At 31.0% G+C, this 12595-nt stretch overlaps 1 protein-coding gene across 1 annotated transcript; it reads right to left on the bottom strand.

Moving 5' to 3' along the window:
• Positions 1–9949: 9949 nt before the first annotated feature.
• On the bottom strand, positions 9950–10549 carry LOC122601157 (protein TRACHEARY ELEMENT DIFFERENTIATION-RELATED 7A-like). The gene has a single exon (XM_043773926.1). The coding sequence runs from the start codon at positions 10547–10549 to the stop codon at positions 9950–9952; it is 600 nt and encodes a 199-aa protein (XP_043629861.1).
• Between the last annotated feature and the right edge of the window lie 2046 nt (positions 10550–12595).

Here is a 12595-nt window from a genome sequence, read left to right as displayed (position 1 = left end):
GATTGCAATATACCCAAGAGCTACACGTGGATGATCAGGGAAGTTAGACATCATATATACATTATTTTAAATTTAAATGGCCGAAAGTGGAAACCATATATATAGGATCCGCTACGAATATATGGCAAAGAGGACTTTTAGGGCAACCAAAGAGAAAAGACAAACCATGCGTCACAAGATGCCTTATAATAATTGAGTTGATGGGTACCCATGCGTTCTTAAAGTTTTGGTGTAAAAACACACACATATACGCGCACACAACAATATATTAAAAAACTAGATAAGGTGTTTGTTATAAGTTTACAAATAAATTACAAGCAATCTTCTATAAAATGATGTGATAGATTAATGTAAATCTTATTTCTCTTTTTCTATCATCTTTTTATTTAATGGGTCATACATGAGTTTATATAAAACACACTTTTGTGGAAAGTCTTTTCTATAAACAACTTTTACATTAGTTATAAGTGTTTACACGTTACAAACAATGTTGCAATTGTTCATACTTTTAGTTAGCGTAAACAAATTAAAACATTTATCACGCTTTTATGTGTGTAAAAATAAAAGTGTAGAAATTTCTGCACACTAAAAAGTGTGTAGAACTAAAAATGTGTAGAACTAAAAGTTCACACTTTTTAGTGTACACTTTTATAATTATTTTGTAACACCTCATTTGTTCACGGTAACTAAAAAGCTAGTGTGGATAAATGAGATGTCAATACTAAAAAGTGTGACATTTTAGTTCTATACACTTTTTAGTGTGAAGAAATTTCTATACACTTTTATTTTTATATATTTTTTACATACATAAAAATGTGACAAATTTTTTAATTTGTTCACACTTACTAAAAGTATAAATAAATACAATATTATTTGTAGTGACATTTTTTTTTTTATCTCATGTTTAACGAGATTGAGCACTATTGTTGTCATCGTCGACAATGAATCGGATTCATAAGTTTGTTTTTCCTAATTTACCAATTATCTCACTGAAGTATAAGCATTATGAACTCTCCTAGCTACTCTCTAAGAATTAAAGTGTAGTTAGAATCAAATTTGTCTACAAGCATTATGCTACTCAACCCCACATGAAGATGCTAGTGTATAGTTAGGATATCTTAAACAATTGTCCACTTGTATGAAAAAGCATATGTATATGGATCCATGACTAAATTCTAACTGAAGGCTTCCACATGCATGGTTACCTACAACGAAACAATTCGGAAGGATTTCACATATTGTCTTTTTAAAACTCTATTATTTCAAATTTAAGAGTTTCGATCCGAAATACGCAATAAGAATATTTTAATTTAAACCTGTACGTATTTTAGCTCGATTGCATTCCTACTCGTTTCAATGGAGTAAATCTCTAACATTGATTTTCATTCATCGATACTTGTAGTATATCTGTAATATCCCAACAAAGCAAAAACATGAGATGTCAAAAAAAACACAGTATGACATGGATATCTCACAGAGCTACGATCTAAATGAAAAACAATGGTTAATTACAAGTGAACCAAGAATTTAACATAAAAATCATCCAATCAAAACAATTCACAACAAGTTAATCATTGCAGCTAGTACATTCGTTTCAAAATAACAATTGTTCATACCTCAATAGGGAGTATTCGGGTTATCGACCTCGAGATTCAAGTCAAATCAAGAAAGCACTACCCAATGTGTATATTCCTAATATACTCAACAAAAAATGCTCCGCTTCCTTTATCCAATCCAAGCTAGCCTCCAAATCAACCTTGGTTCCTAGCGTTATCTTAGTTACCTGAAAAGTGTACGTACTAAATCAAATCAACACATTGTTGGTGAGTTCGTAGGTTTGAATAACAAGAATCATTTTGTTCCGATATAAACAAGATAGTACAACACCATAGAGTTAAGGGATAGTTATAGTAAAACTTTACACAAGACATAAGATTCACGACAAGGATTACTAATCACATATTTATAACACAAACAATCAAGTCAATCAATCATCAATAACATAATCAATACCAATAACTCATAACACATGTTGATTCCAACATTATTTGCAAGTTATCGGAGACGCAAACCATGACAACTTCATACATAGCAACCACCAGGATGCAACCCATAGGATTATTGGGGACGCAACCCAAGACACACATGGTTCTATCAATATCGGGACGCAACCCACAAGACTGTTGGGGATGCAACCCACAACAATCACATTTCACAATATAATCACTATGCACGTGGAGCTTCCCGAAGACAAACATGTAGTAAGTATTCGACTATCATCTACATATTGTACCACAAAAAATATTGACACTAGCTTTTACAAAATCGATCAGTACACTTTCCACCCCAAAGCTATCAAAGATAGGGGCAACGAAACTCACCTTGATCGAACAATAACAAGTTTAAGTCAAGCTATAATTGTCCAACGAACCAAGCAATATATGTCACTAATACAAATTAATATGTCAACACTTTGAGCTCTAGAACCTTGAACGACCCAAAAAGACTCACCAATATATGTAACCAAAAATTAAGAGGTGTACAAAAAGGTATGGCTCGACACAAGGAGCAAAGAACATTATCTATCATTATTTTTTCATTATCACTTTTTTTTTTTTATCAGTATTAAGTAAGTTTATTTATACATAAATGGGGACCCACCTAAATTAAAAAGAAAACTGATTTCGCATGCATACTCGTCGCGGTATGGGAGATTTAATCACTTTGGCTAATAATAGCCTAATATAGTAATATCATCACTTCACGGATTAATACATCAATTGTATCACAATTAATATGTGTTCCACAAATGCCAAGTATGTTACGTATGTACTCGATCCAGGACTATCATAATTATCAATGTCAATTTTTTTTTTAATCTTTTTTTCTTCTTTTTATCAAATTTAACAATTTGTCTTTCTATCTTTATCAATGTAAAAAAACTCTTTCAAACCTTACATCTAGATTGTTCAGTTACATTACATGAAAGTTTAATTGACTGAGCAGAAGCCAGGTCTTTATCTTTGTAAACAATATTAATTCATCATGTAAGTTTATTATACTTCAATAGGGATTAGTGTCCCGATCGAAATGTAAAAAACTATGAACTTATTTACTTAGTGTGAATTAACTTCAATCATGCAAATAACCTGGACTTTTGTTAAAATCGTGTAATGATTTACTGGCTAGATACTAGATAGTGAGCCAACAACCAATTGATTATTATTATTGTTGAATTAAACCTTTAGGATATCTTCATTGTATGTTGCAAGCAATCAGATTTAGCCGATTTATATTAGACGAATTCAACAACAAAATAGTTACACACTTACAATTCTTGAACACAGTTAAAATTCGTTACATATATATACTATGTACGTATATTTGATCATGAGTTACTTAATTTTACACTAATTCTCATACTAAGTTTTTTATTACTTATGACAAGTTACTTTTCTCTTTAATCTTTCCAAATGGAAATTTATGGAGAGTCGGACTTTCAGAGCTCTCTCATGCACGCTCACTTTTGAAAACTATTTAAAAATATGGAGAAGATAAGATAAGCCACATTTTATTCACATTATTCCAAGAGGCATGGAGGGTATCTTAAAGAAGTCTATAAAAAGGCTGATTGGCAACCTCCAGTTACTCACACAAATCATAGTAGGGTGTGTGTCCCCATGCTATATATGGAACAGTAACACCACCTACAATACATGGTTTTTACCTAATATGGAAAGCCTTCTTTTTTATTGGAATGGCAAATTTTAAATATAGAAAGCCTTCTACTTATTAAGATGCATGATTATATATATGCTACTATATATGTATTTATATTATCCATCTTGGAAGCTAAAAAGGTAAAGGGTGGTGACAGAAGAGAGTGAGCACCCATGGTCTTTCTTGCAAGTTTAATATGCTTGAAGTTATGTGTGCTTACTCTCTATCTGTCACATCCCCTCTAATCTATTTATGTTCTTCTTTTGTTGTGTAGATTAAGAGCTAGAGTCTAAGGGAAGGAATGGTGACAGAAGAGAGTGAGCACAGATGGCTTTTCTTGCATGATATTATTAGAGAGATATAGCAAGGATTATTCATATGCTTGAAGCTATGTGTGCTCACCCTCTATCTGTCACCAACCACTCTTATGTCTCTTGTTCTAATAAGAGCTAGTATTCTATGTGGTACGTACGTAAGTCCATATATTAACTTGAAAACACAAGAAATGACTAAATTGGTAACATTTTTGAAAGCACGCTATATATATATGTCTCACCATGAATTTGTTACCCTTACTCGAATTCATAATACGTGCTTACAAGTCTTTTAATATTTATAACTACGGATTTTTGGAGGCAGAGGTTAAGGGTGGTGACAGAAGAGAGTGAGCACCCATGGTCTTTATTGCAAATAATCAGTTAGTTTGATATGCTTAAAGCTATGTGTGCTCACCCTCTATCTGTCACATCCCCGGCTCCTATTGTCTTGTTAGTTTGTGCAAATGATGAGTAGTGTAAGCAGGATGTAGCATTGAAAGAAGTAAGTGGTACAAATGGACTTGTTATTTTATTGATATGGTAAGTATAAATTATGTATACTCAATTACCCTCTATATCACATGTAATTAGGTTTTAAAACACGTACATTTTTTATTAATATATGTGAAATTAAACGCATAAGGTTTGAAGTCACATGTAATAATCATAATCGGCTAAATATATGATCCTATCTTTTAATTCCAGGACTAATTCTCAAAGTCTAATCGTAGTAATGTTTTTGCAACAGGCCGGTTCTAGCTTAATTAAAATACTTTAGGAAAGAATGGAGACCTAAGAAAACTTCTAATGCTTCTAAATGGTCATCTTTGGAGTCTTCAAATTTTCCTCGATCAGCCTATTTCAAACCAAAACAATTTGTGTATTTAGTTGGAAACATTTAATGATGTGTAACAAGGCAACTACTTTGGATTTCTTGTTGTTCTTTATGAGTTTTATCTGCGTGGTCTGCTTACGTCTAATATCCCCTGCTGCTTAATTACTTATAGCTGATGCAAAAAAATGGCAACCAAAGTCTACTAATCCCAAAGGTTAACCTTTTGTGAGTGTTCAAGGTATTGTGTGTGGATATCTTAAAATTTTGGTTAGGATTAGAAGTAAAACAAATGTCAAATGGAAATTCTTTTTATCAATTCAGATATATCTCGTATATATTGAAAAAGTTCAAACATGACTTGTTACTTAATTAATTGGTATCCCCTGGAAGCTAGAGCTAAATTAAATTATGATCAAGATTGAACTTCATTTGATCAGACTACTTATACTATTATATGTGTTTAATGGCATATATAATACGAGTATTAAAGGTACTATCGCCCTTTCCTATCCTATCCTTAAAATATCCCATGCATCGGGTTCAAACAAAAACTAAAAAAAAACAAATGTATAAAAAAAAAAGTATAAAAACAAAATATTCAAAAAAATTATAAGAAAAAAAAAACACAAAAAGAGGGCAAAAAAATTGGTTGAAAACCAAAAAAAAAAAAAAAAAAAAAAAAAACACACACAAAAGTAAATACTAAAAGAAATGAAAAACTTTTATAAAACCAAATGTTAACAATAAATACAAAAGGAATATATAATAAAAACAAAAGATTACAAAATAAAATAAAAAAAAAATAAGATGAAAACAAAACAAAACAAAACCCCAAAAAAAACACACAAAGGAATAAAGGAATAAATATATATCAAATGAGTATAACACAAAACTCAAGATTATATATATAACTTTGGAGGGGCTAAAAAGGTGAAAATAACCAAAAATGAAGGGAGGTGAGTCTCCATCCCAGAACTCCCCATAGAAACCAACTGGACAAACGATTTCATCAAGTTTTAATTTATGCTTATATTTTGTATATATATCTTTTTTTATTTTAAAAAAAAAAAAAGTTTCAATTTATGCTAATATTTTGTATATCTTTTAAATGTATGAGAAAACAAAACATACTGTTATAACCAGCTCCGATCCATTAATCGTATTATAATATGAACTAGATTTTAGATCCGTGTCCGATACTTGACACGGGGTTTACGATATTATCAATATTAGATCTTCATACATTTAATTCATTAAAAATTACTCATATAATTTTGAAGATATACAGTTTTAAGTGTTATACTTTGGAAGTTGTAATATAATAACCACATGTTCGTCATTGTCATTATTAACTGATACATATTGATGGAATTGTTTGTCGTAGTCATTCCACAAGACACATGCTACAATTATTTCTCTATTATATAATTTTTTGAAACCAATTATACTCATAATGTGATATTATTATAAAAGATTATTAAGAATTAAAATATAAACATAGTTGTGATCATTTACTTAACATTCAAGTATATGTGTTTGATCATGATGCGACCCAATATGTTTATTTTCAATCATTGTACATTTGTACTATGTTAATAAGATAACAATTAGGATTGTTTTCATAATGTTTGATAACAGTTAGAACTTTTGATTTAAGTGACAATTGTAACTTTAAAAAATTAAATATAAATACTTTTTGTAACGTTTTTAAACAATTTAATAAAAATCTTCTCAAGTTGATATCTAAAAATAAATATAAATTAAGTATTTAAGATTAAAAAATGTAAATTATTGATGGAAAACAAAACAATGTAAATTAATGAGGCTTTGTTTACAAATTAATATAAATATCAATATAATAATATATTTGGATAATGATTATTAGGATTTTAAATTTATAGTTAATCTAAATGATGACATGAGCGAGAGTCAACTTGATAAAATTGAGCGATATCATTGGTTAATAACTCATTAGTTTATCTGTCTTATAGTATATATTAAGATTAAGATTAAGATAATATTAAGTTAAGATTAAGATTATAGTGACATTATACCAAAAAGAAATAAATTATTATTTTTAAATTGGGTTAAAACGTAAATTGATGATGAAAATTAAAAGGTGTAAATTAATTATTTATATAATAATTGTTTAATATATATATATATATATAAAAGTGAGTATGGGGCTGTAATGCACCCAACTTTGGTGAAAAACCCCTCACATACCAATATTCTAATATTTTGAATAAATGTTTGTCCCTCATGATTTATATGGTTTTAAAAAAGATATGTGAGGAGTTTTTCACCCAACTTAAATGTCTAACAGCCTCATATTCCCTTCTTCATATATATATATATATGTGTGTGTGTGTTATTTAATAATCTAATGATAATTATATGGTTGATATATATGTATATCCTTTTCCATCCATGATGTATTAGGATCGGATCTAAATTGTTTAAAGTATATGTTAATTAATAATCAAATAATGATAATTATATGGTAGATATATGTATATCGTTTTCCATGATGTATTTGGATCGGATATTCAATTTATTTTTCAACTTTTATTAAGATTTTTAATTAATATTAATTATGACATCATTAATGTTCAATTTAATAAAATTAAATTCTTTGATTGGTTAATAAGCTATTAGTTTGGTTGTCTTTTAGTATATATAAAGATGCAAGTCGAACATATATGTATAATGATCTCAAGTTGCATCTGTAGTATATATAAAGATGCAAGTCGAACATATATGTATAATGATCTCAAGTTGCATCTGTGAGAGGTACCAAGCCAAACTCATATAATCCCGTTAAATTGTTAAGCGTATCATTTTGTAACTCAAAGGTATGCACCATGTATCTTGGAATCTCGTATCCACGAGACACTGGACTCGAAGTAACTGCATGAATACTTACCACGCAAATTAGATCGAGAGATTACTTTTGTCAGTGTTCAGCTCTCAAAAACAAATTGGTTACTTGGTTCTTGAAGAAACAAAACTGCATATCTATATATTAGAATTGATTTAATCATGGGTTGTGTATTGCGGTGGCAAAGCCACGTTGAACATAAGAAGGGCCAAGGCCCACCCTAGCAACCCAATTAGTAAGCTATATATTGATGTATGGTTACACTTAGGACGCGTTTGATTCACGGAATATTTTTGGATGAAATGGTTACTATTGAAGGAATTGGAATCTGATGGAATGGAATTTGATGAAATGTTTTTCATTTTTTGAAGATTTAAGGGAGAGACGGAATGAGATTCCTTCCCCCATCCTTATGGAATGTAGATTCAATCAAATGCGGGAATATTGACATTTCAATGGAATGATATTCCTTCATCATTGAGCAACCAAACGCATTAAAGAATGGAATTCAATTCCAATTTCATCAAATTCCATCAGAATCTGCGAACCAAACGCGAACTTAAAGAATATGAAGTTTATACCATTTTGGTCCATCCTATTGAGTTTTTTCTTTACAAAGACTTTGAAGTTTGAAGTATTCCAACATTTGGCTGATTGGCCCACTCATACGTGTATGTTTATCTATACTACTATAATAAAATGATACCGCATTTTGAAAAGTTAAGATTTTTAGGACATGTGAAACACCATTATATCCTTAATGCATTAACTTATACAATCATTTCATTATCTTCTAAAAGATACACACTACTCTTTTAAATCAAATATCTTTATATCAAAAACCTACACCACTTGACGCATCTGCCGCCACCAATGGTCGCCGCCGATGTCACCATCCGTCGAAGCCACCACATCACTGTCGCCGTCATCGCCGCTGCATTGCAAGGGTACCATGCTCGTTACAATAATGTATTTTCATTTTTAATATTCTGTAATTCTTAAAAACTATACTATAACTTTTTATGATTCTTTTTTATTTCTATTTTGTTGCTCACGTGAACCAATTAGAATGGTATTGATTTTGTAACTTTATATATAGAAAATGTATCGTATAGTGTTTCTATAACTTCAATTATTATAAAGCCTTTTTACAAAATAGCAATTCAATATGTGTATGTCACGAACGCCTTTTAGCAACTCAGTTTAAGTTTTTAAGTGGCCTTAAACAAAACCAACTTTTGATACTTTTTTTAGTAAAATTTTTAACAAGCCTCCTCCTCTATCTGGACTTGAAACCGTATGATATGTTATTAAACATATTGTTAAAAGGCTTTACCTGGATAAACTCTCGTAATTGTAAGTCCTAGTTAAATAAAGGTAAATATAAGTGAAAAGCCGTAGATATCCAAGTCCGAAAGCTGAAAAACTGGAGTCCTTTAATATATGGAAGCTTTATCAGACCACCTAACCCAAATATAAGATAATGCGTTGTAGGTAAAACAAAAAAATTTTGGCCCTTCCTAGCTCAAAAACTTGGCTTCGCCCTGGTGTATTGTATTCATTAGTGTAATTAGACCCCTGAGGTACACACACATATATATAATAACATGGTACTCACGTAATGCGACGGCGAGGGTGGGAACGACGATCTAGTGATATCGGTGACAAATAAAAGATAATCAGTTATGGGCTTATAGGGACCATCAATCTAATGAGTGGAAACAGATGTCAAACATAATCTATAATGAATGAATCTACAATGGAAACTAATTAGTAAATCCCTTGTATGATTATTGAACCCGCCATTTTAGTAAAATGCATTTAAGATTGTCTAATATTTACAAATTTTAATGAGCACCAAATGATACTGTCTGTGCTTTAGGAGTCCTAATATCATATCTATGATTGTATATGAGAGAGGTTGAGAGTTAGACAACTTTATCCCTATCTAAGTTATTGATACTATTTTCAGGTTCTACCTAGGGTAGAATAAGACATTTGATTTTGCAAATAGCTAGTAAGGATAAACCTCTTAACATCTGTCTTCAGAGACAAAAATGTTAATCAATTGATTCTATTTAGAAGATATGTGTATATATTAAGTAAAGCTTAAAAGCCTTAAAGATAATTACAAAAAAAATCAATACATTTTTCTTAAAAACAAAATGTAAAATTCATGCTTCGTTATTTTGATGATTACCCTATAAAGAGAAAAATGAAATAAATAGATACGAAAAGCATAAGAGAACTAGTATACTCGAAAGAAAAAGTTACACCCTTTGAAGCATAGAAATAGTAATAAGGGTATGAGTAATTCTTTTGTCCAATGCCTTGATCACTGGGCGGAAGCTGAGTTGAAGGGACAACCACCAATTTGGGTGGAGGAGGTGGTGCATTGGTGCCCGTTGTAATGTAAGATGGTGGTGGACATGACTTAGCTGGCCGTTGTCGGGGTGGTGGTGTAGGTGGTGGTTGTGAGATAGATTCTGGTGGTATCGGGTGATATATAGGAGTTAGATACGGTGGTGGCTCTGATGAGTCAACAGGTGTTTGGGACGGTGGTGGTTTTGTCTTCCCCTCTGGTGGTGGCATTATTGTCCCCTCACGTGGTGGCTTAGTCTCCACGGGTTGGGGTTTTGACTCTACCGGGGATGGTGGAGGGGAACATATCACAGGGCAAGTGCCACATTCACTAATACAAAGTGTATTTGCATTTGGTGTTGGTGATGGTGTGACTCCTAAAGCAAATATGTATATGAAAAAGAAAAATAAGGCAAGAGTATGAAGTTGTCCCATATATAAATATAGATATAGATATTGAAGTACTTTAGTGGGAATATAGAGAGTTGTAGTGGTGGTGTGTTGTGTGTTGTGTGTTGTGTTAAGAAATTCGTGGTACTTCACTTGCTTGGTGACATTATATAGTCACAAATCAAGGGATCATGTAGTGTAGCTCTTTCATAAAGAAGCTTTCTACTTCTATATTGAAGTTTATTAATCCCTTTTTCTAAAAGACTTGTATAACATGTATTCTGAATGTTGTAATTTGTTTATAAACTTTAAATGTCTTTTTAGAGATAAAGACAATTTTTCAATAAGTGATGAGTATCACCATTATATTTTATAGGCAATAGAGAACCAAATGACTTGTGAACAATCCTTACATATGTCAGAACTCAATTTAAGTATTAAACTATATAGTTTGATGAGCAGTTAAAAGAGTATGGTAGGTTGAAGAAGGATCACATGCAAAATTTGTATGAGAATTTTTGCCACTGTCATTGTTTCTTTTAAAAGTAAAACCAATTACTTTGTTATGTTACAACATACATATATTTTGAAGTTAAGAATTAAAATTATTAGGGTTTAAGTTCTCGAAATGTCATGAAATATACACCAACTTTATGTTGTGTAATTAACTATTCAGATCTTCATTGTATCTAATGAATTTTCAAACGTTGGTTTATTTAATGTACCCGAGTATATGTAACAAACACGTACGTCTAATGTCATGTTGTCAGTTTGAAATTAAGATTTTTATTGGTCGGGTACATCCAATAATCGGGATTTAAAAAGCTCTTTACATCCCACGAACACTCGAGTAGTTCATTCATAAGATTCCGAAAACATATATAAACCGTATAATTAATCCCATCCCTATAGCCCGCCAATTGTTTGATTAGAGATCATACTTCAAAAATCGTTCTTAGAAATATTGTATAAAATTGTTGATTAAAATATAGTAATACAGTATCACTTGATAGCTACAGAAGAAGTATTGTTCAAAGTAACTGATAAATATTTTTTAGATGCTTTTCTGTCTAGGCAATCTATCTTTTGTTGAGCATTAATTCTGTCACGCTTTATGCTTTCTTCTTTCTGTGCACAACATATATCCTTTTCTTGTAGACATGTATTGTGCATCAAATCCTTTCTAGGACTTTTATTTTATCCAAAGAAGCTTACACTTTAAGGTCGTGTACGTGTTTACCGAGCTTGTAATCAATTCTCATGAACCAACATCTTAGACCTGTTAGCACTTGAGTATATAAATAGGTTGGCTTGATTGAGTTTTGTTTATCTCAAACAATGGTTAAATTATTAAGTGAAAATAATGTGATATAAAAATGGTTTTGGGATTGTAAAATGTATATATAAATAAATTAAAAAATTTAGGATTGTTATAGTTAAAACTATATTATAATCCCGTGTAATACGCGAGCTAAGTTATATAATTGATTACACTGATAATTTTTTATAGAGGAAGGAAATATGTGATTATCATGTACCAAAGTTTGGCTATATAACCCTCACATGCAATTTTTATAAACCACAAAATTCATGGGGATTATGTGATTTATTTACTTTACAACCAATATTAAAATATTGATATGTAGGGAGATTTATATCTAAGTGTGGGTACATGATAGTTAGTTAGTCACATATTCACTATTCTTTTTTTTTTTATATAATAATGTATATTTATAACCATTGGGTTAATAATCTAGTGGACAGTCGTCCCAACTAAGTCGGGCCCCACCATGTTTACCCATATTGGATGCATGGGGCGAATGTTCGAATCTCTCGGCCCGCAAGCATGAGGAATTATTTCCGTTGTGGTGGTACTTAGTGGAGGGGTTTCACAGGGATATGGGTTGTGCGGCCTGCTCGTATCGGAATCAATGCGGTTTCGTGGATCAGGGTGTTCCCTCCAATTTACACCTTTTGGATTTGGATAGTTTAATACATTACATGTTAAGAAGCGAATAATGTCATTATGATAATCTTTTATATTGAGTATAAGAAATATCAAATTACATAATTTATATTGTATCAAGAAAT

This window comes from Erigeron canadensis, chromosome 5, assembly GCF_010389155.1.
Source record: "Erigeron canadensis isolate Cc75 chromosome 5, C_canadensis_v1, whole genome shotgun sequence".
Taxonomy (NCBI): Eukaryota; Viridiplantae; Streptophyta; class Magnoliopsida; order Asterales; family Asteraceae; genus Erigeron; species Erigeron canadensis.
Note: the sequence above shows the minus strand (reverse complement) of the source record. Positions and strands in the feature narration are given on the sequence as shown.